The 21,740-nt window shown below is 38.6% G+C and overlaps 5 protein-coding genes across 8 annotated transcripts in view; 2 read left to right on the top strand and 3 right to left on the bottom strand.

Annotated features, from left to right (window-relative positions):
- The first annotated feature begins 2,195 nt into the window (after positions 1 to 2,195).
- Positions 2,196 to 7,062, top strand: LOC136268599 (immunoglobulin superfamily DCC subclass member 4-like). Its single transcript, XM_066063975.1, has 11 exons — positions 2,196 to 2,367; positions 2,509 to 2,760; positions 2,819 to 3,085; positions 3,141 to 3,455; positions 4,115 to 4,387; positions 5,314 to 5,384; positions 5,440 to 5,644; positions 5,692 to 6,033; positions 6,112 to 6,307; positions 6,584 to 6,659; positions 6,820 to 7,062. Exons 1-11 carry the CDS (start codon positions 2,301 to 2,303, stop codon positions 6,910 to 6,912), a joined length of 2,157 nt encoding a protein of 718 aa, XP_065920047.1. The 5' UTR covers positions 2,196 to 2,300; the 3' UTR covers positions 6,913 to 7,062.
- Positions 6,849 to 12,002, bottom strand: LOC136268598 (cAMP and cAMP-inhibited cGMP 3',5'-cyclic phosphodiesterase 10A-like). Its single transcript, XM_066063974.1, has 23 exons — positions 11,938 to 12,002; positions 11,778 to 11,884; positions 11,598 to 11,725; positions 11,470 to 11,548; positions 11,361 to 11,413; positions 11,023 to 11,304; positions 10,921 to 10,974; positions 10,827 to 10,870; positions 10,715 to 10,775; positions 10,497 to 10,669; positions 10,328 to 10,429; positions 10,212 to 10,280; positions 10,109 to 10,164; positions 9,988 to 10,064; positions 9,837 to 9,940; positions 9,704 to 9,790; positions 9,501 to 9,651; positions 8,925 to 9,128; positions 8,758 to 8,879; positions 7,420 to 7,531; positions 7,285 to 7,365; positions 7,140 to 7,228; positions 6,849 to 7,087 (listed from the first exon to the last, which is right to left on the bottom strand). The coding sequence occupies exons 2-23, from the start codon at positions 11,788 to 11,790 to the stop codon at positions 7,048 to 7,050; spliced, it is 2,181 nt and encodes a 726-aa protein (XP_065920046.1). The 5' UTR covers positions 11,791 to 11,884; positions 11,938 to 12,002; the 3' UTR covers positions 6,849 to 7,047.
- Positions 12,003 to 12,118: 116 nt separating this feature from the next.
- Positions 12,119 to 16,060, bottom strand: LOC136236348 (large ribosomal subunit protein mL41A-like). The gene is made up of 4 exons (XM_066026492.1): positions 15,904 to 16,060; positions 15,821 to 15,859; positions 15,699 to 15,763; positions 12,119 to 12,311 (listed from the first exon to the last, which is right to left on the bottom strand). The coding sequence occupies exons 1-4, from the start codon at positions 15,986 to 15,988 to the stop codon at positions 12,186 to 12,188; spliced, it is 315 nt and encodes a 104-aa protein (XP_065882564.1). The 5' UTR covers positions 15,989 to 16,060; the 3' UTR covers positions 12,119 to 12,185.
- A 263-nt stretch (positions 16,061 to 16,323) lies between these two features.
- LOC136268212 (BLOC-1-related complex subunit 8 homolog) lies at positions 16,324 to 17,077 on the bottom strand. The gene has a single exon (XM_066063491.1). It carries the CDS (start codon positions 17,052 to 17,054, stop codon positions 16,356 to 16,358), a length of 699 nt encoding a protein of 232 aa, XP_065919563.1. The 5' UTR covers positions 17,055 to 17,077; the 3' UTR covers positions 16,324 to 16,355.
- The window catches only part of LOC136268211 (ATP-binding cassette sub-family C member 4-like), a 32,175-nt gene continuing 27,492 nt past the window's right edge, over positions 17,058 to 21,740 (top strand). For 3 of the 4 annotated variants that reach the window (XR_010706916.1, XM_066063488.1, XM_066063490.1), the window contains exons 1-3: positions 17,058 to 17,161; positions 20,609 to 20,701; positions 20,752 to 20,862. Coding sequence is in view for 3 of the 4 variants with exons in the window: in XM_066063488.1 (XP_065919560.1) it covers positions 20,619 to 20,701; positions 20,752 to 20,862 (194 nt within the window). In the remaining variant the exon portion in view is untranslated. Of the gene's footprint in view, positions 17,171 to 20,608; positions 20,702 to 20,751; positions 20,863 to 21,740 lie in introns of all 4 variants that reach the window. The other variant, XM_066063489.1, reaches the window with a different exon arrangement.

Below are 21,740 nucleotides of genomic sequence, written 5' to 3' on the forward strand. Positions count from 1 at the left end.
TTGTCTTGCTTAACTTGACAAACCATTGCTTAGTCCTGAAATCACTTCAGTATTCTTGGCTGCTCTTACTTCCCATCTTGCCTTCCCTCTAGCTTTCCTGACCTTGATGAGATCCTCGGATGCACCTGTAACTACCCACTTAGAGCAGGAAAGCAATGGCTGCAAGTGTCCAAGTGAATCAGTGAACCAGTCCAGCTAATTACGAGATCTCAGTTGGGTTACGGAAGTTAAAGCATCTCACTGAGTGTTCCAATCAAATGGTGAAGTACAGCCTCCAAATAATGAGTGGCAGTAGAGTCCTGACTATTCAGTTTTTCAGAGTCAACATCATAATGTTTCACTGAGTGACTTCCTGGCTTTCCAGACACACCACAACTTGATACAAACCAGTATTACAAAAAGTTCCCCTCCTTACAAACACATCCACACAATATCTCTGATGCTAAGTTTACATACAGTACACATCTCTCTTCTTAAATCATTTGTTACACGCAATGGCCTGATGGTGGAAAGCAGTTCCTTCCCAACATCATTAACTTTTCCATATTCATGTGGCCCCAGCACACTGCTTCAAAGATCATTCTCATAATCGTCATTCCTTAGAACAAAATCACCAAGAAAGCACAAAAGCACTCTCCCTCAGGGAACGAAGTCACAAACACGCAAAAAAGCAAAAAATTAAAGCCTTCAACTTCCAAACTAGCACAGTCACGCCTACCCAGTGAACCACTACCGGGACACCCGTGCGCTACTCAGGTGCTATAAGTCAGTGCAGGAAAATCCTCCTGGGGGGGCAGTAATAGTAATCCCCAGGAGGTGGTGTGGGCACCTGAAGTCACACCTGGACCTTCACTTACCGTGTGAGACATGGACAGTTGGCATTTGCTTCCCCAGTTAATACCAGGTATCTATCGATGTTACAGCTGGGTGGACAGCTTCTCCAGTTCCCAGGTCCCCATTTAAACAGCTGGATAGACTGGAACAATGTGAGTAAAGTTTCTTTCTCAAGGAAACAACATCAATTTTGCGTGAACACACCGGCATACACACACACACACACACACACACACACACACACACACACACACACACACACACACACACACTTACACGCATGCATACCACACACACGTACACACATGTAACCCTCACGCACCCAAAAGCATACTAATATTTTATCTACAAACTGAAGTTAGGTAATCTTAAATAATTTGATATTTGCTGCTATGTACATTTTATTAAAGTTTTGTTGTCTGGCTGCATGCCTCTCACCAAAAACTGTAACCAGATCATGTGACAGCAGAGATTCAAGCTAACTGGTAGTTAATCTGGCTCTACAGCATGTGGTGCATGCATGCATGGGTGAATCTAAACCTAATGTCTAAATGTCCAATAAACATGTCTAGTCATGCTGGGATTGGTGGTGTAGCCAGCCTTCATATGGAATACCAGGGAACCGCTTTTGGTTAACTGTAATCATGATAGATTAAGATGGAGAGCTTAGGCTGTAATTGGAGCCATATAGCTAAAGGTTGTTGGCAAACTATAATTATCTGTATGATGTTTACTTTGTGATCTTGATATTGAAAGCGAAACTACACACTTACCACAGCCAGTGTTGGTTCAGCCAAATTGCCTGTGTGAACTTACATGTACTGTCTGTGCAGATGAATAACTGGTAAAGTCATTGTTTGACATCATTGGTAATAGCTCTTAATAATAATGACTAAACTATTAGCTGTGCATTCAGCTAATTTGCCATATGCAGCACAGAATTGCTATAGGTTTCATCTTATTGGAAACAAAAGGAAGCAGGGCATGCATGACTGGTGTATTACTATGACTTCATTAGCCACTCCAGACTCTTTCATATTGTCCTACAAGGGCACAGAAAAGCAAATTCGCGAGCAAATTCGCATATACAACTGTTACTGACTGAAGCACAGTATGCGGAAATATCAGTCTAGGAACCGGAATTTTGCGCCTGCGGCATAGCTTGGCAAAACACATAGACTATAGCTACGTTATATCAAGAGTTCATAATATAGTAGAGATCCCTCTCTAATTATTATGAACTCTTCGGTTGGTTATGTGCACCTATAGCTAAGCTTACCTATAGCAGTTGTGAATATTTTGGGCGGGAAACCTCAGAAGTACCGTAACTATGTTTAGATAGAGGAAGCCATTTGGCGTCGTCTGCGTCTTATGTGGTCAATTTGAGAGTGTTTTGTTTAGTTTGGAATAGACGAGCGACCGGAGCGTTGTTGTATAGCTATTTCGATAAGCATTGACCAATCGTGATGTCGCATCTACTACTGTTGCCGATCATTTTAGTTTCGTTGTGTTTTCGGGACGCCACAACCCAAGGTAGCATAATTGTAGATTTTGTTGGCACAGCATTGCGGTGACTGTGTAAACACGTACTTAAAGTTGTGTGACCACTAAGTAGCTATCGATAGATTCTATCAGTATAGCTATGTGTAACTATAGCTATTTGAATCACTCTAGATTTCTCGATCGTCCCTGGAAACATCGTGGCCAAGGTTGGATTTCCGGCGATATTAAACTGTCGGGCAAGTGGAAATGACATAGTGCGTTGGACCCACAATCAGGTACCGATTCCCGATGACGGCTGCAATTGTAGGAAGTTAGAGAATGACTCTTTAGTGATTAATGTGGTCACTTCTAGTCATGAGGGCACCTATACTTGCTTTATACCACCAGGAAGTAAAAGGGTAGATGGGTCTATAGTGGTGGCTGGTGAGTGGTTTTAATATTTTGTGCCAATTTAATGGGGTTTATATCCATATGTCTTTAGTTGATCCAAGAATTACGTTAGTAGAACCAATCAGCAATACAGTGGAATTAAATCAGAACTCTACATTACTGATAACTGTAGACGTAACTGGTGTTCCACTACCTGAAGTGAGGTGGCAGAAGGATAATGTCAATATTTCTCGAGGGACAATGACCAATACCAATCTGAGTATTTCTAACGTACAGCACACCGATGCTGGACGATACAGGTTGACAGCAACCAACTGTGCTGACAAAGATACAGAAATTTACAATGTGTTTATTAGATGTAAGTAAATATTTTATTGGTATCTGCCGTTTCATTAATGGAGTCTACTTTACAGTTCAACCATTGGTTAACATGACAAGAAACCCAGACAGGACCATAGTTGGGGTCGGAGCTTCTGTCACTGTGACATGTACTGTTATGAGCTACCCAAGATCTACCATACATTGGGAGCAGCAGACATCCACAAATGAAAACCCAATTGAATTAACTGGGAATTCTTCACCAGATGATACATCCAACACCTTTACTGTGATTTCAACCAGCACTTTTACGTTTAGTAGTGAAGATGTACTTGGGGCAAGCAAGTATTGCTGCTATGCAACAAATGCCATTGGAACTTCAGTAGATTGTCTGAGTTTCACTGAAGATGGTACGTAGCTGAGTAAACTTATTTAGTGTAGGGAGTTAGTCAGTTTGTTTTGGCTGGTGTTGTAGAGAGGATACCATACACTTTAGCTTTTCACAGACACTCTTTATATTCACGATCTCTACATGTAGGGGATAGCAATATTTGTATGTCTTCAATTGTCATGCAATGTTTATGGTGCCTCTTCATGTGGCTATTTCAGACATAGTATGGGTGTGATATGATCACATGGCGTTAAATAGCATTTTGGAACATCTGTTTTAATCTTGCCATCTGCAGGGACAACATTGTAATTGGCCTCATATGTACTACCAGACAAGGGAAACATAGTCAATAGAGCATGCTTGAGCTTAATGGAGCCCATTAGTTTTCATTTTGAAGTTTAATGCTTTAAAGAATTTATGTTTATAGCTATTTATTTTGCTGCCTGAGGCTATTCTAATATTATTTTGGTACATAGACTGTTTACTAGTTCCTGACCCAAACAAAATTTTGCAAACACTCAAAGCAAAGAAATTTTTTTTGTATTATAGTCAACCATTGCTGTAGAACTTAAATGGGTGCATGTATGGGTGGGAAGCTTCTTCAAAGATCTTCTTGTCAAACTGTTTTGGGTAATATGTGTCTAGTTCCTGTGAAGATTTATACATTTTTTTGTTTAGGTGTTCCTGGTACCCCATCAGGATTTAATTACACAGAACACACTTCAACTACAGTAACACTCACATGGATGCCATTAGCATTGTCAGGAGTTATGTATATCATTGAGTACCAAGTTGGAGGAACTATGATGAGAAGGGACATCACAGATGGTACAACAATACTGACAGTGTCCGGTTTACAGCCAGACACTGAGTATCAGTTCATGATCAGTTCTTACAAAGATGGCAAGCGAAGTTTACCTGCAAGAATACAAGCTCGTACCATCGTGGCAGGTATGTACATAAAGATGGGTAGCTGGTGTTTTTTTTGCGTTGTTCATGGGAGAATCAAATGCCAAAGTGTCTAGAACACTCTTGAAAACCTGTTTGTTGTATACAAGATTGTATTGACACACTATCTGATAATCTGGTTGACGCAGTTTGAATTTTCATGAGATGAATTCTTCAATTGTCACTGACATCTTGAGACAAACATAACCACTCCACTCATTTTGTACATTAATCTATTAGTCTCTTTATTTCACCCACTTTGTATGCTGGCTATTATCCATACAATTCAAGTATCAGTATGGAAAATTTGGTAAGGAAATTATATGACACTTCTTTGTGAGCCTTAGTTTAATGCTAGCTTTCTATACATTCTGAATTTTATCACAGTATGATAATTCAGCAGTTAGGATTACAGTGGAGCCTCTCTTAACAAACTCCCCAAATTAAGGACACAATAGAAAAAACCTCCATATTAAGGACAAAAATTTTGGTTCCAACAGGCCTGGTATATATTATATATATTTTTTTCCCCTGAAAGAGGAAAACCTCTATATTTCAGCAAAAAGTAGCCAAAAATTCTGGGTCCAAAAAGTCTATAATACCACTGTATTCCATTTAATGAGAAAACGTTCCTTTAAAATTTTGTTATCATTGTGGTAGCTATTAGCTCTATAAAAAAAGGGCTTGTTGTATGATGTACTTAGCCATCATAGTAGTGTACAAGAGCACATATAGCAGTTATTCAGTTAGTGGGTAGTGGTGTTGAGTCACATGTGGGAGTAGCTACTCTAACTTGAAATATCATACTAGCTATTATGCTGAGGATCAAATATCACTTCACAGATTTGTGGCCCTTCACAAGTCATTATTATTAGAGGGAGTATGTTTCTATAAGTCAAGTTACATATTATCATTGTCTACTACTGTAGCACCTGGACCTATAAGTTCTTTTGAACTTGATTCAGTGAAAATGCTAGGAAAGTTCCTTCTAACATGGGTGGTAAGAAAATATCTATGATGTGTGTAATATTTTATCTTTCATATGTACCATGTAGGCTCCAGAGAACTCAGTAGTCAATGAGTATATCATACATATCAGAGTACTGGGAAATGAGACAATTAGAATGATCCCTGGTACTGAAACATCATGGATTTTCACTGTTCCAATGCCAAATATTCAATACGAGTTTGCCATACAGCCAGCCAATGCTGGGGGACCTGGTCCCATCTCATTCTACCAGATTGGTTTCTTTTGTAAAGGTAAGATTGTAACTATCTATACAATACTTAATGATGTTCTGTTTCAGTTCCTAGCATTGAGAGTATCATTTCTGCACCTCACAGCACTTTTGTGAATATAACATGGACAGTCTCTAATCCACTTGGAATTGAATCTGACGGGTTTTATTTTACAGTCAAAGATGAAACTGCTAATTCAAACAGAGAGTTTACTTCTGGTGTGATGACAACTAGAAGAAGTCACCAATGTATTAATAACTTACAACCAGACACAATCTACACTGTTGAAGTATTTGTCAAGTATAGTTGTAATAACGTTACCATGTCTGTGACCTTTCGTACACAAACTGGGTCAACGACTGATGATGAATCGTTTGTGAATGGATGTTTGCAGTACAGTCCTGGAGCAAGTACGTGTCTTGTATTAGTAACTGTTATGAACTGACTTGTCTAGAGTAGTTCACATTGTTGTCTTTTGTATTTGTTAGGTACTGATAAAGGGGAGTCAAGTTCCACCCTGGAAGCATGGCAGATAGCATTGATTGTGGTTATCCCACTATTAGCTGTAGTGATCATGCTAAGCATTGGGATCTACTGTGCATGTAAACAAAGATATTCCAGTAAAGATGTGGAGTATCCTGGTGTCCCTAACACTAGCTCACAAGCACCTCTCAATGCACAACTGTAAGTGTCCATATAACATACGTTTTGTTTTGACAATGTGGTTCACGTAGACCCCATTTGACTTTTGTACTTTTAATGTGACTAAACACAATTAATGTGGATATCATTTTTACAACTTGAGATGATACATGCTTTAGAATTTTACTGTAATGTGACTAGGTGCAATCTATGCCCACACACAGACACACACTACATCAACTATGTAGATAGTATGTAATGATGCCATGTTTTGTGTGATAGTTACAATTCTTATAGTTTATTGTCCCAATCTTCTAGCACTCGTAATCATTCCACTAGCAGTTATACTGGCAGTTACACATCAGGGACTGTTACACCATTGCGAAGTCCATCGGTAAGTTGTCATATGCAATGCTCTGTTTGTGTGAGCAAATAGTTTAATTTTGACCAATCAATAACATCCATAGCACACCTGCTGTAACCAGTGATGTAATAATTCCTTACTTGTACCAGATGACAATGTATCGGGTTACTCACATGTTGTACTCTTGTAGTCATACCACAGCAGATCAGTGAACAGACCAAATGGCTACAATGGTAGAATAGGGGAACAACCATCAGGAACGCAAATGGGACAGCAGTACTGAAGCAGCGAATACCTACTAACCTCAAATCCACACTTAATATACAATATATACATTTTTTGTAATAGTAAATAGTTAGATTTTGCTAAATGTACAGAGTATAATGTTTTTGTGTTCTTATAATGAAAGTTGTGTGTGTCATTTAGAAGATAAGCTCTTCCACTGAGCTAAGTTCTTTCTGTTAATAAAACAAGTGATTTCATAATCACTTTGTAGCTATATGGCCTTACTGAGCTCCACGTAACAGCGGGAGTGCTGCTGGCATTACTTTAGTTATTGCATCACAACACGGCATGTAGATGTTGCTAAGGAAGAACACCTAGAACAGCATAATGACATCACTGCTGCCAGATGTGGTCTACACAAAGTATATACCTCCATCTTAGGTACTGCTTTACTTTTGCTCCTGTCCATCAGTGGTAGAGGAGTACGGCCTTCTTCCTTCTCTCTGTCACCCTGAGAACACAATTGATGTACTGCAGTGGTGAATAGAATTTACAAACATGAAACCTGTATGTAAAACTCTTCAAACAGACATTGGACTTTCTTGTAGTGCTGGTCCCATGGAAGTGAACCAGCAGACAAATCACTTGTAGACATCAGTACTGCTCTAACCAGTGACCTATACACATGTACATAATTGAGATATTGTAATATCCGTGTGTAGTGTGTGTGTGTGTAGCACATACAGTCAAGTGGCTATAACATAAGCCTGGTAATCGAAAGGCTCCATGTTTGATGCCCGGTTATGCCCGTTGCTGTTGTTTTTTCCTTGAGCAAGAAACTTGCTCCAGCCTACCCAGCTGCTAAATGAGGATTTGGTATCAATTGGAGAAGCAGTGGGTACTTTAACTGGAGAAGCAAATGCTAACTGTCCTTGTCTCACACAATGGGTGAAGGTCCAAGTAGGACTTTGGCTGCTCACACCTTCAATTGTGAGACATAATAGCACAGCCTTTTGTGAGTTACTAGTCCAGGATTTTCCTGCACTGACACATAGTACCTGAGTAGTGCACAGGTATCCCATCGCTGGTTCACTGGGTAGGCATGACCATGCTAATATGGCAGTCAAAGGCCTTTTCTTTGCAAGTGCATACATGTGCTTTTAATTACTAGACCATTTCATGGACCCAAGTTGCAATGGAGAGATGTAATTTAGAGGGATATTCAAAGGATGGGGTTGGATGCTCTCAGTTGGTACGATGTAGCCCAAGATGGCATGATTTGTTAAACTATTGCATCTGGAGGAGTTGCTAGAGGTCCTACTGTAGTTGCTAGCTCTTTTGCTTGTGGCTGTTTAGACAATCTGGAGACTTAACTCAACATCACAAATATTGTGCTGGTCAAACTCCCATACCACAACAGAGTTTCCACTGCAAGTATGGCAGAAGTTTCCATTGCAAAAGTGACCTCACCAGGCACCAGCAATACTACTTTAGTTAAGGTCAGTGGTGGGTGGAGGAAGTAGTGGAGAGTAAGTGATTCAAACTACGGGGTTGGGTGCTCTCAGTTGGTATGATGTAGCCCAAGACAGTATGATTTGTGCCAAACTATCTTGTCTGGAGGAGTTGCTAGAGACCCTACTGTGGTTGCTGGCTCTTACAATCTGGGGACTTAAAACTTGACATAACAAGCTGATCAACCTCCTTCTCCAATTAAAACAGACAGAGTTCTACTGTGGAGGTGGCAGATGTTTACAGTGACCTCACCCGGCACCAGCAATACTGCTTAAATTTAATTTGAGTTAGGTCTAGTTCTTCAGATTCAAGACCCTGCTAGTGTCATAGCAATAAGATGATAAAATGTGTGCTGCAAAATTCAAACTTCATATGCTTTGTGTTTTCATACCTGTGGTTTGATTTCTTGATGTCATATCCACCATTTGTTAGCAGTCCCTTGAGCTGTTCATTGTTTTTGCTATACACTGCCAAATCTGTAGCTAATATAGCCCCTTCCATTACTTCATAAATCTAACAGCAAACATGTCACACTTAAAAGTTGTCACATTGTCTTACCTTTGGTTTCTCTGATTCTATATAACAAAAGATGTCATTTTGCTTTTGACTCAAGATGAGACAGGCCTGGTTGAAGTGATGGTACTCGAGTGGACTGGAAGAATACAGCACAGCAAGGGGGTCGCCGCTCTGAACCATGAAAGCATTGGTCTGGCCAGGGTGCTCTAAGTCATGGCAAATACCAGCCACCAACAAAGCGACAGACTAGGAAATAGTACAGGCATATAGTAACTCTAAATCTTTACTGTAATATAATAAGACCACCTCAATATAGTGACCTCAAACATAGCTAAGGTGTACCACCTCATTATAGTGACCATGTCAAGTAGGTCCCAAACATAGTTAAGGTGTACTTTATGGGCTTATTAATAGACTAATAGCCCACAATTGTTTGGTATTGAGGTATTCTGTATATGGGGAAAGTTTAGGAATATCAAGTACTTTGTGCCATAACAAATACCAAACTCAATAAGTCAAGTACATGTTGGATATTTCAAATATGTGACGACTTCTCCTTACCCAGATTTCCTTCCCACCACCCTTTAAATTTCCCTACCATACACAAGTGGTATATACCTCCAGTTCTGTGAATATTCCTTGTGAGTGTTTAAGGATGGTGTAGATGGTATGAGCAACACATATGCCATGGTCCCAGTTATGGTAAGGAATGTCATGGTAACTACGACGCACGGACAAGATAAAATTCATTAGTTGGTCTTTACTGAATCTATTGCAATTAAAACAATTGTTAACAGACAATAAAACATCTCCACTGTTACCGAAACGATTTAGAGAGGTTCTGGAGCATAGTAATAAAGGCGACGGGTTTCAAGTCTTCCGGAATCGATGAACAATCAAAACCAAACCTGATTATTGACGTGATAGTTACATACAATGATGACAGCAACATACTCTCCAAGAGGATATTCTGATATTTTGTGTGAATCTATTCCCCTCAGAATTTGTACTTCTCTATCAGTGCACTGTCTATGGTGAGACAGTAGCTTATTGAGCACCTAAATGTGTCTAAACACGAGACAGTACGTACATCTGTCATTCATACTTTGTTGTGTTCTGTTGTTTGTAGGTATGTGACAACAATGGCACAGACCACGGCTACAAACCCTCCAATCTTTTCATCTAACACAAGATATTAAAGTTTACTTTCTCTTAGACAATCTGACCTTTTTCATTGAAGCTGTCATTAACTTTGTTAACTATTTCAATGACACCAATCACCCTGTGACAGGTAGACTACTTCACCCTACCGACTTTCTGCTAACTTACTTGCCCTCAAAAGCAATAGGAATAGCAAGTAAATTGTGAGAAGTGATACCCAGCATATTATCAATCATCCTGAAGGTGAACAGCGTTATTAATATATACATTGTATCCACACTAACTTGTAAACTCTTTCATCATTTTCACAGTCTGACACATTTATGATCTTGTTAATTTTGTAGCACAAACCAGCAATGCCAGCTTCAAGAGGAATCCGGATTTCCCTTTGACAAAAGTTCACACATGTATACTTACCAGTGTTAACTGTGATTTAATGTATTATTTATTTACTTTAGTGGTTCTCCTTTGTTTTTTTGGTCAGCAATGACTGCCAGTTTATTGGGCGCTGTCCGAATCTGATGATCAAAACTTGGCATAAACACTTTTGCATAAAACTCCTGTTTAGCCAAATCAACAAGAAACAGTGAGCCTCCCCTAGCTCCAGTCTGCTGGTACAGTGTAACCTGAAATTAGTTGAGTGCACTATGAGCAGAGAACACTACACTAACAATAATGCTCTCAAGGACCACATGGGGATCTGAGTCAGGAGTGAGCTGATTGAAACATGATCTAGTTAAACAACATATGGCTTAGCGTACTGGACATAAGTGCACACCAAACCGTAAAGCTAGAAGCAGTAAATCATGTTTGGACTGCCTTTTTATCTAAACAGAAAACATTTGTGGCGTTACATACAGTTGTGTGTACAATATACCAAATCCATGGTCTTTAGGTCAGACAAGAAATTGTCATACAAATTTTCACAAGCCTGTAAATAATAACAACAACTAGATTAGAATCTTTTCTAAAGACATACCTGTCTGTCTTCTTTACTAAATGGTGCAGAGAATGGAGTCCTGGTTAAAACTACCACACCCACCAGATTGTCTCCTTTCATGACCAGTGGTAAACATAGCACAGACTGGGCCACTGTTGTTGGTTCACCCATGCCAGCAGGAAAACTTTCATCCTTCATTGTTGAGTTATAGAGAATCGGGTCCTTTGTGGCAGCCACATGACCTTGAACTGTAAGCCCCTCAGTAACCAGAATACTTTCTGGTAATTCACAGGGAGCCAAAGAGGCAAATTGAAGAAGATTCTTTTGTGCCAAAAGCAAGTGCATTTTCACAACAATTTGATGAATTGAAGTCTTACATTCTCCTGGGTGGGATCTTGCAAGTAAAGTGTTGAGTTGTCAGCTTTCATTGCTATTGGTCAGGTTGTCAAAGTGTCCATAGTAACCAATGTCACACCTGCGCCTTACCACTAGCCACTTCTCTGCTAAATGAAAACAACATGGTTGGACAATCACTGGTGGTATCTTCCTTGTCTGGAATCTTGGCCTGCACAAAGAATTCTCCTAAACATTCCAGTGGAAATATACCTACATACTCTGGTCAACCATTGCTTCTTCAAGATACACCATTTCTTCAGGCAGTCAGCAGACACTTTCGTGATGACAAATTTCTCCAAAAAGTCAGGGTTTTCTTGAAGGTACTGCCACACAGATTCTTCAGAAACTGTTTAAACATTATTGAGTCATGTCATCAGACACAAAAGAGTAACACTTACCTTTGGCAGTCATTTCTGAAGACACTTGTTGTATTGGCTCTTTGGGAGGGTGGACAAATGGCCTTGAAACTTTACCATACAAAGGTTGCCGCGGCCTTAGTAGTTTCCTACAAGGAGAAGACATTATCAAAGCCTACCTCTTTGTCAAATGTGCCACAACCTGAGAAGGTAGCCTCTTTAAACTGACAGATCAAGCAAAGCCCAGTCAATGGCACCTCAAATACCACCCCTTTGATTATCTTCAACTTGAAACAAAGTGTTGATAGCATGAATGGAGTACTGTTCACAGTACAAAGACAACTTTTTAAAAATCCTACACTCAACCCTAAACTACCCACCAATAAATTGTATAGATTCAATAAATTGTATTACATGGATTGGAGTGTATGTGCATATAATACATTATGGCTATGTTTGTGTTTGTGATGAAGTTTCAGTCACTTCTGTAGAGTCTTCAACCATTTCCAACAGATCAGGTCCAGTTAGTTCTTGGGGATCAACTTTAGGTGATGACAATGACACGTATGGCTTGAGCTGTAAGCAATAAATAGCATTAAACTAACAAACATGTTCAAATATAAAAAGTTAAACATTTTTAAAAACAACAGTAGATGTATTTTAATAGATGTATTATGGGATGTTAAGTCAGTTACAGCAAATAGAGCATGCTATGTCACTATTTGGTAGGCGAATTGTAACAATTTAATAATAAAACGAAAAATAACCTTTACACAGAAAAAGTCCAGAACAGAGAAATATCAAGCTAAGCCTTGAGGTAAAATTTCACATGCTCGACTACTTTACAACCATGAAGCCAAGTGCTGTTTCATATCAACTACAATATTCAACTCATCTATGGCAGTATAGTGTAGTGTAGCACAGCTATGGACTACACAGATTGAATTTTGAACATGCTGGCCAGTCACTATTCCAAGCTAGCAATGTAGAGCTACTTGTACTATTTGTAGGTTGGTTTGTTCTAGTAGTGGTTAAGTAGTACACGAGTAGCAAATGTTGTTAAATACAAATTGTAAAACCAATCAACCACTCTATATTACAGTTACTGGCTACATACAGCCAACCAGTGAACACTGCCACTACAAATGGACAGCTGGTTATCTACTATCAAAATTATCACCCAGTGCTACAAATAATAATCAGCCAACTTTGCCAAGCATGATTTAGTTGTCAACTGACAAGTGTATTAAGTACCAGTAATTGCCTGCAGCAGATTCAATACAAGAAACACACAGAGAGATTATATGAGGACACATGATAGTGTGTCGTGTGGCAAAGTACAGCTAGTATGTATGCATGACAGACTGACTGACGCCTACAGACAGTCTAACTTGATAATGGCTAAGCTAAGACTACAAGCTTGATTTTTCACTGTTCAGCCCGACAGGTGCCTTTTGGCATAGTGCAGTACATACGATGCATGCTTCATGGACTTACCTGGACAAGTATGTTTTTACAGGAACCAAGAAAACACCGTTTTCATACATCTGCAGATAGTGCCTGAACAGATGCCTCAGGGTAGGGTACCTCCTATTTTAAATTTGAACTGAATCTGTCCAGCCACCATTGAGATATGCACCTTCAAAGTCATCCTATTTTCTTCATGTTTTTCTTCTTAAATTTTATTTTTGCATACTTCAGAAAAATTGCAATAATTTGTGTGTGCTTTAGTCTATTTACTGCAAATGTAGAGGACAGTAAGAGCATAATGCAGTACATTTACACAGTACAACTTTCAATTAAGAACAAAAGAGTTTGACAATTGCAAAAGCAACTTGTTATCACGCCTACAGGGTAATCTGCTTGATGGAATAACTTGAAAAATTGGTCTGTACATGAAGTAACCATCATGTATCAAACGTTTTGTGGTTTGAAAGTACTGAGAATTTTAGCTAAGGAGAGATCATATACAGCAAACACCAAACATGTGATCGAGATACTCTAATAGAACAGTCACCAAGAAGTAAAAATGTGCACAAAAATGTCAGAAAGAAATTTTCTCCAGGGTTCAAACTATGTCCAAGCTCCATACCTATATGCCCAAAACCTTTACCACTCCTGTCAGTTACTCACCTCACTTAACTTCTACCTTATAAATGAAAGTTCTAGTTTAGTACACCATATTACAAACCGTGAGTAAACAACATGAATTACAAATCATGAGTCAACCTGTAATATCTACCATCCATTTATATGTGTCACCATATCCATTGTTTGGATCAACATGAGCAACTTTTCATATACCTGCATGTAGTCAAGTCTTATGGAGGAGTAGCACAGGTGTACATCTCATGTTTACTTCTGTTATCCATGTTTTTGACTAAGCACAGATATGCATACGTTATCGTGATAGCATGTTATCACTAACATGATTGTTACATACTATCACGATAATCAATTAGTTGCCACTATCTCTCAGTCTTACATGTAGGTCAGGGGTCAGCAGCCATGACTTGGCTTTGATCTTTCTAATGACTTTTGAACAAACACAATGAGGAAAATGCAACATTTATTCTGATAGTGAGCAACCCAATTGTAGTAGTAAAGGCCACCCTTCATGTTCACAAGAGAATCGATACCCATTATGTAATATGTAGTCACTAATAAGTGTAAGACCGACAGTTAAGGTCACTCAAAATGTGCACAAGAATATCACTGTTGCACAAATGTACGTCTGTTAAGTATTGCAAATTGAATAGAACAAGTGAGACAGTCAATAGTCACAACTGACAATAGACAGTGTTCTTCATAGGCCATAAGAAGTCTTACCACCTAGTCTCTAAGGGATGATCACTACAATTAAGAATTAAGACAATCAAGAAGCTAATGACACAATCAACACAGCCTCAGAAAAAAGGTGATCAAGCAGAACTAAAACAACTGAAAAATGTTACAAAAAGTTTGAATGTCAAGCAGGTAAAGCCAAACAATCAAGTATAAGTTCCCATCTGTGGTTTTGAATGGTTTTACAGGATATATAGTAGTTGCAATACCAATAAACAATACAGATATGATATAGAGGGATTGCATGCGAAACATACTATGACGTATATTCGTAAAATGCTTAACAACCATTGCTTGTCAGACATTTGTGAGGTATGTGAGTGAAGGCTACAGCCATTCTCAATGTAGAGTGAAAGAAGTTTGCTAGGTTAGTCATTTGTATAAACAAGCCGTCAAGACTTTACAGTGTTAACATTCCTGAGAAAAATTAATATTACGCTTGTCCTACTATTTAATATTTAATTGTTTCTAACCTTATCCTAGCTTTTGATAGTTGGTAAAGTGTGGTGACCAAGTAAGTGTATTCACCCCATTGCATACCATTGAAAAGTCCTCACAAATATTATGTCAGACGAATTATGCATGTTTGTAATATGCACCAAAAAATGTTTGCTCCGTATAGCCTAAATATTTTGAGGAAATTTTTGCTGATTTTGCGGTTTTGGGGGATACCAGCGAAAACTTTATCCTTGAAATATTTAGACCTCCAAGGGGTGGTTACTACCAATAGTCCTGTAGAACCATCTGCGACCGGGATCAAGGTTTTTGATCGACAAAAGTATACCTTGATCACTTGATTTAGCCTTAAAATCAGCCTTGATGGTTTGATAAATTAGCACATACTTTCGTACATTCTCGTTTTGTTTGCAAGCTAACTTAATTAGAGCTTTCTGATTGCTTGATTCAGTATTAATTTACCTCTTGATTTGATTTTGATCCCAGTCGCAGATGGCTCTACAGAACTATCGGTAGTGACTACCCCATGACCTTCATATAGTCTAATACATTTTGGGAGTATTTAAAAATCCGCGAAAACTTTATTTTTAGCAACACTGCTCAACCTCGAAAATTTTAAATTTGCCCCTAGGCTATACCATAGATATTCTACCAGTACTGCACCTTAAATCCAGTTAAATCTGGTATTATGATGTGTGTGATGCGATTCTGCAGCACTAAATAGCCACCTGCGACAGTAAACAGCAAAACGTGCTTATTAACCTAGTAACAACTTTATAACTTGCCTTTTTTCGTTGGGACACCCGTTGGCTTTGCTCCTCCCCCTAACGCACAAAGGTGGTAACTGAGACAGTTAGACAGCTTTTACCTTTGTAGAAGTCTTTATTTCCTCGTTTACTTGTCATGGGTTCACGTCTGGCACCCATCAACGCTCCGCGAAGAAACCTCGACATTGTTTCTAACCAGCGCACACCACACAACTTACTATAAGCGCACTTCAGATTCACATTAAGCACAATTACTTATGCACGCGCAAATGTATCATACATTACTGGTATTTCAGGTGGTGGAATTGTCATGGCAACCATCTGTACCAGAACGCAGCTAAACTCACTAATGCAATTTCTGTATTTTTACTGTTCTGTAAGTTTCATAACTTTTCGTTCTGTCTAGTGTTTGTGTGCTCAAACTCCTGCATGGGAATTGCATGAGTCAAAAGTACCTCTATATCAGCAAGTTGCATTATGTCTATTGTGTAGATAAATATTCAAGCAAGAAAAACATTCACTCAGGTAAAAATTTTCATCATAAAACCCATAATTACACATTGGCATCAAATGACTTAGGCACAAAATCCGGTGAGTCTGACCTATTAGCAGCATAATGCAATGTTCTTGGGTCTAGTGAAGGGAGAGTGAAGCCAACTTTAGGCTCAGACACTACAGAATAGTCTGTCACTGGGTCTGACACCAAGGTGTCCGTTATGTCTTCAAAAGATTCATTCACATCCTCGGCATTATCTTGGTCTGTATTTGTAGGCACTTGGCCAGAGGAGATCAGTGACTGAGCAAGGTAACTTCCACTTGATGCATTCACCGGAAGGTTAGTCTTTTTATTCAGTCCACCAGTTAGTTTCTTTTCATACTCCTTTTTTTCCCAACTTTGTCTGATTTCAATTGCCCTCCTGATTTTATCACGTATGGTGGTGAATTGTGTTATAGACGCCATTTTCTTCAGTGTTTCTGTGTCATACTCCACATCATAACTAGAGCCTTCAATTTTTGACTGCATGTTCTGTAATTCCTTTGTACAGCGGGCCAACTTGGGCACATTAAACCTCACGTGCTCTTGGACGCGGTACATTCCAAGCGACGGTTCATTGGTGGCGACGTAAATACCTTCATTAAGTTTCTGACAGATCTTAGTCACTTTATTTCTTGCTTCAAGTTCCTCAAAATGAGTTATTCTATTCGGAGTAGACACCATTTCGAACACACCAACTTCCGGATCAGAGCGCATGGGCTTAGGGTCGATGCGCTATTTCACCAAATCGCGCATGGAAAAAATGTTACATGTACAGTACCAACAGTGAGGGGACGACAACGGGTTAACAGCGATTCTTCATAGTGAGCTTGGTATATAAGCTACATAGTCTGCATCATGTGCATATTTAGATGCTGTATTTTATAATTAGTTATCTATTTCCTGTGTGGTGATGCAATGGAGCTAGTACCATGTTTCCGACACAAACAACTAGATAACGTTTACTAGCTTTGTAAGGAGTCATCTCTCACACACCACACACACACACACACTACAAGGGGGTGACACAGAGGCACTCACTGTAGGTAGATCTGCGACTGCGGTCAAACTCAAGTCATTCGTGCCAAGTCAATCCAACCCACAATTGAAAAGTGCTAAAATATCATTGCTAAGTCAACCTGGAGTGCTGGGACATCTATGGATGGTGGGTATTATAGTTCTGGACAGGCAGTAACAAGAAGGTGTTTGTGTACATGCGTCTGTGTGTATTGCACAGGCACATACACCAATTACTTCATCTTCATTACTTATACAATAATTTCTATCCTTCTGTAAGAAGTACCCACCCACCCAGCTAAGTAATGCGTACCAAACAGTATGGTAGTACTGTTCTCCCCTAAAGTGACGGGCACCACTAGAAACACTGCAACCATCAGAAATATCATATGCTACACCACTGAACCACTGCTACCTTGACTGATCACCTCACTTAATTTCTGCTTTATAAATGAAATTTCTAGTTGAAATCTGCTTATAGTCAAACGTTTGTAATTTCATAGATCTACCAATAGAAGTTCTAGACTGTTCTAGAACATTCTATTATGTTCTATTAGAAGTCCTCAAAAAAATGTGCACTCTATTAGAGTATTACAATGATATTATCAAATATTGAATTAAATCATGCAATGAAACACATTTATAAGTCTGTCTTCAATAATCATCATTGTATCTACATAGAAAAGAAGAAATGTGAGTAAAGACAAACCTCAAAGTCAGCCATAGGCTGGTTTTGGGGCCTTGTAAAGTACAAAAAGGAGTGAAATCCACACAAAACAGCCAAGCTGTGAAAAAATAGTGCGGCCTTAAAAAGCCAGGGTGAAAAAAGTTGTGAAATCAAAGGTGGCGGCCAAGAAATGGCTGCAATGATGTTAATGCTAAAAATTTTAATAATGGCTGTGTGCATTGTTAAAATTTATTAGCATTAACATCATTGCAGCCATTTCTTGGCCGCCACCTTTGATTTCACAACTTTTTTCACCCTGGCTTTTTAAGGCCGCACCATTTTTTCACAGCTTGGCTGATTTGTGTGGATAGTCTCAACATCAAACACAGTGTTAAAAACACGAAAATGCTTACAGGCGGCTGGATATTAAATTTTTACAAAAATCATTAAAACCTGTCTGTCTACCTCACTGACCACAGTTGCAAGGACTAGATGCCAAATGAACAGCACACAGCCACCATTTTTACACCACAACAACAAACGGGTGGGATGTACCTTTTGTGGTTCCGGGAAATGCCTGCCTTCTGCACTTTGCCATTCTTAAAATCTTCATGCCAGGAAACCATACCAAGGTGTTAATTTTCTGTATCAACATTTTCCTTGAAGGAGCATATTTAGACTCCATGAAACTATGGTATCCTTGGTAGTATCATGTAGCAACTAAACTGGGCTTATAAAATGATTGCAATGGGACATGCCCCCTTAAACAATCAGAACATGCCACCACACCTCTAATAATCAGTACCACACCCCTCAATGATGTAGCTCTGTAGAAAGCAAGCTATTGTACCACGTTTCCTAGCTTAATCCACTGTGTAGTACTGTTGTGAGATCAAGATACTCTAATACAGCAGTCACAAATCCACTCGTGTATTCTATAGCTATGCTCTAACAAAAGAAGTTAATAAACTAAAAAAATGGAGTAGGGTTCCAGTGATCAAAGTGATATAGCTATGAGGGAAATTCTTTACTTGGCATTGTAGCAATGTGGGAAAATCCCTACTTTGGCATTGACAAGATGGTGAAAACATGCCAATTTAGAGATTTTACTACATTGCTACCCATTGTCCACATCACCAGAGTGACATGTTACCAGGCCCACCCCACTAATAATAATTGATTGAAATGTTTGAATATTAAATGGCCACGTGTTATGAATGAAGTATGGCATAGCATATTTTCTAGTGTAACGATCGAGAACTCACAAATACAGAGCCTGAAATTATAAATTTACGATGTCCAGTCAGAATGTTTGAACTAATTCAAAAATATTCAGACATATATTCAATGTTGATCTGTCATTATCAAGATCTTCACCATGACATGCAAAGTGTTTGTGATACTCTATACCATACTGTTGTGCACAATAGCTACAAATCATTAAACACTAGCTGTAAACACATGGAAAAATTGATGCTATGGATTTAGCTGGTGCGTCAGATACACATGAGATAAATACTAAAAATGGTCAGTAATTGTCTGATTGTCTGACTGTAGATACCATACTTACAGTAGATACCATACTTACAGTACCGCTCAAACTAAGGGTGCGGTAATTATGCTGGAATAATTATCAGCATAATGCCAGGAATCATTCTGAATGATCAATATATTCTAATAGAACAGTCACCAGATCGAGACCCTCTAATAGAACATTCACCTATATATACTCTAATAAAGCAAAATTTTACATACTACTCTATTAAAACAATGGAATATCTTATTTATGTGCAATAATTAACCACATATATTTTAAATAAACAGTCAATTCTGTATTTCTATTTGAATAATTTTGAGAATAATACATAAATTATGGAGCATAATGCAAGTTTTTTCCAGAATACAATAATGCAAAAAATCATGAGCATAATTACCTCAGCCCTAGCTCAAATGCAATGTCATCTTGCGAGAGTGCCAGTGATTAAATGTTCACTACTTAAATGGCGGGGCATCTGTTTCGCTCACAAGTATTCATCCTGTTTTGTTTGGGATGAATACTTGTGAGTGAAACAAATGTCATGCCCTTTAATTAGCAAGTTTTTAATCACTTGCACTCTCAAGAGATGACGTTGCATGTGAGCGGTACGTACTGTATGTGACATGTTTTTTACCAGACCATAATTTTATGACTTTTTCAAGTAATGTGTCAACTGTATTAAAGTGTTGATGTAAGTGTTCCTGATAAGTACATCTCACAGTTCAGACTTCATAGCCTTCATGGTGTCCTCAATGGTGTCACTCCTTGATAACAAATTCATCTTGTGAGCTGATATAGAATTGGTCATGTGATCTTGATGAATACTCGAGTACCAATTTGCTCAACTAGTATTCAAGTATTTGTAGTATTTGTAGTAATATATTTAGTATTTGTAGTATTTGTAGTATTTGTTTTAACTCTATTAGTCAGAGAAACTACTGTATCTTAAGGTCTACTGTAATTTTATTGAATATCATAGTGATTGTTTTATTAGAGTGGTTTGGTTTCCAAGGATATAATATTCTGCAAGATTTCAGTTATCTTTTATAGATTGTCTGAAATGGACTCTTCATCTGTGAAGTATGAATCTCCAGCTAAAAATCCTAGAAAGGAAGCTACCTGGGTTTCACGTTTTTTCTTTCAGTAAGTTTGATTATACCATAATAATGTGCTGGACTTGATTCATTACATAGCTGGGTGACCTACATCATGTGGAAGGGATTCAGACGTGAACTAAAACATGAAGATCTCTATGCTACACCAGAGGAGTCTAGGTCACAAGAGCTACACAAAACATTCAACAAGTTAGTCAGCATCTGTCATGATAAACTGGTATTGTTTTGTTGACAAAAATAACCTCAGACAGTGACTGTCAAGGGGACCCTAGGGGCAGATTTAGGGTGTAAATGTTTTTAGGTAGAGTACAGGTATAATTTGTAAGCATAGGAAATAGAAAGATGAAAGGAGAGAGGACTTCTAAGAGGTGGTAGTCAAAATAATAGCTTAGGAGTTAGTTAGGTTAAAAGCTACAGCAGTTAAAAATTTAAACACCAATAAAAGAGTCAGCCACTCTAATAGGGCATGCAAAGGACATTGTTCCTTTGACACAATTCTCAGCAACAGCCTTAGTTTTCTTTCTCCTTCCATGTTACCTTTGATCCATTCCACGAAGCAATTGACAACAAATACATTTGGATGTGCCTGATTTGTAAACACTCTGCACTTGAGCCTATACATCTCGTGCATCATGGGTATGAGGACACACAGTAGAGTGTTGTGCAGCTAAGAAAGCTGGTGTGCGAAACTGTGAGTATATTTACATGAAGAAAGAAAATGCAATTTTCATGCATATGTAGCTCTGTGCTTCCTTCTCGAATTGGAATCATTTTTGTACTGCAAGCGCCTTCCACCTTCTGCACCCCACATAACAAATTTGAACAAGATTGTCTGATGCAACCTTGACTCAAAATTCAGCATAAATTCTTTGTTTGTTTGTTTGTTTATTTGTTCTTCGTTTAGAGCTCAGGGGGCTTAGACTATTTTTTTCGCACACTTTACAAAAGCCATTGTAAAATGCAAATGCAAAGCTTGACATTTTGGTGCACTGTAAGAATGTATTGGCAAAATTATGTACCAAGTTTGGTGCTAATCTGATAATAGTAAACCGCCTATGGGAATAACT

Source organism: Dysidea avara, chromosome 10 (assembly GCF_963678975.1).
Source record: "Dysidea avara chromosome 10, odDysAvar1.4, whole genome shotgun sequence".
NCBI classification, from domain to species: domain Eukaryota; kingdom Metazoa; phylum Porifera; class Demospongiae; order Dictyoceratida; family Dysideidae; genus Dysidea; species Dysidea avara.

Bases quoted from the DNA above. Each gene is read 5' to 3' on its own strand.
- LOC136268599 (XM_066063975.1), top strand. From the start codon at position 2,301: ATGTCGCATCTACTACTGTTGCCGATCATTTTAGTTTCGTTGTGTTTT. The intron at 4,388-5,313 runs GTATGTACATAA...CTACTACTGTAG, and splicing joins AGCTCGTACCATCGTGGCAG to CACCTGGACCTATAAGTTCT. The intron at 6,034-6,111 runs GTACGTGTCTTG...TGTATTTGTTAG, and splicing joins GCAGTACAGTCCTGGAGCAA to GTACTGATAAAGGGGAGTCA.
- LOC136268598 (XM_066063974.1), bottom strand. The intron at 9,941-9,987 runs GTATGAATGACA...AGACACATTTAG, and splicing joins AAACAACAGAACACAACAAA to GTGCTCAATAAGCTACTGTC. The intron at 9,791-9,836 runs GTATGTTGCTGT...GTCAATAATCAG, and splicing joins TCAGAATATCCTCTTGGAGA to GTTTGGTTTTGATTGTTCAT.
- LOC136236348 (XM_066026492.1), bottom strand. From the start codon at position 15,988: ATGTCGAGGTTTCTTCGCGGAGCGTTGATGGGTGCCAGACGTGAACCC. The intron at 15,764-15,820 runs GCAAGTTATAAA...TTACTGTCGCAG, and splicing joins GGGTGTCCCAACGAAAAAAG to GTGGCTATTTAGTGCTGCAG. The intron at 12,312-15,698 runs GTGCAGTACTGG...TATTGCTTACAG, and splicing joins CAGATTTAACTGGATTTAAG to CTCAAGCCATACGTGTCATT.
- LOC136268212 (XM_066063491.1), bottom strand. From the start codon at position 17,054: ATGCGCTCTGATCCGGAAGTTGGTGTGTTCGAAATGGTGTCTACTCCG.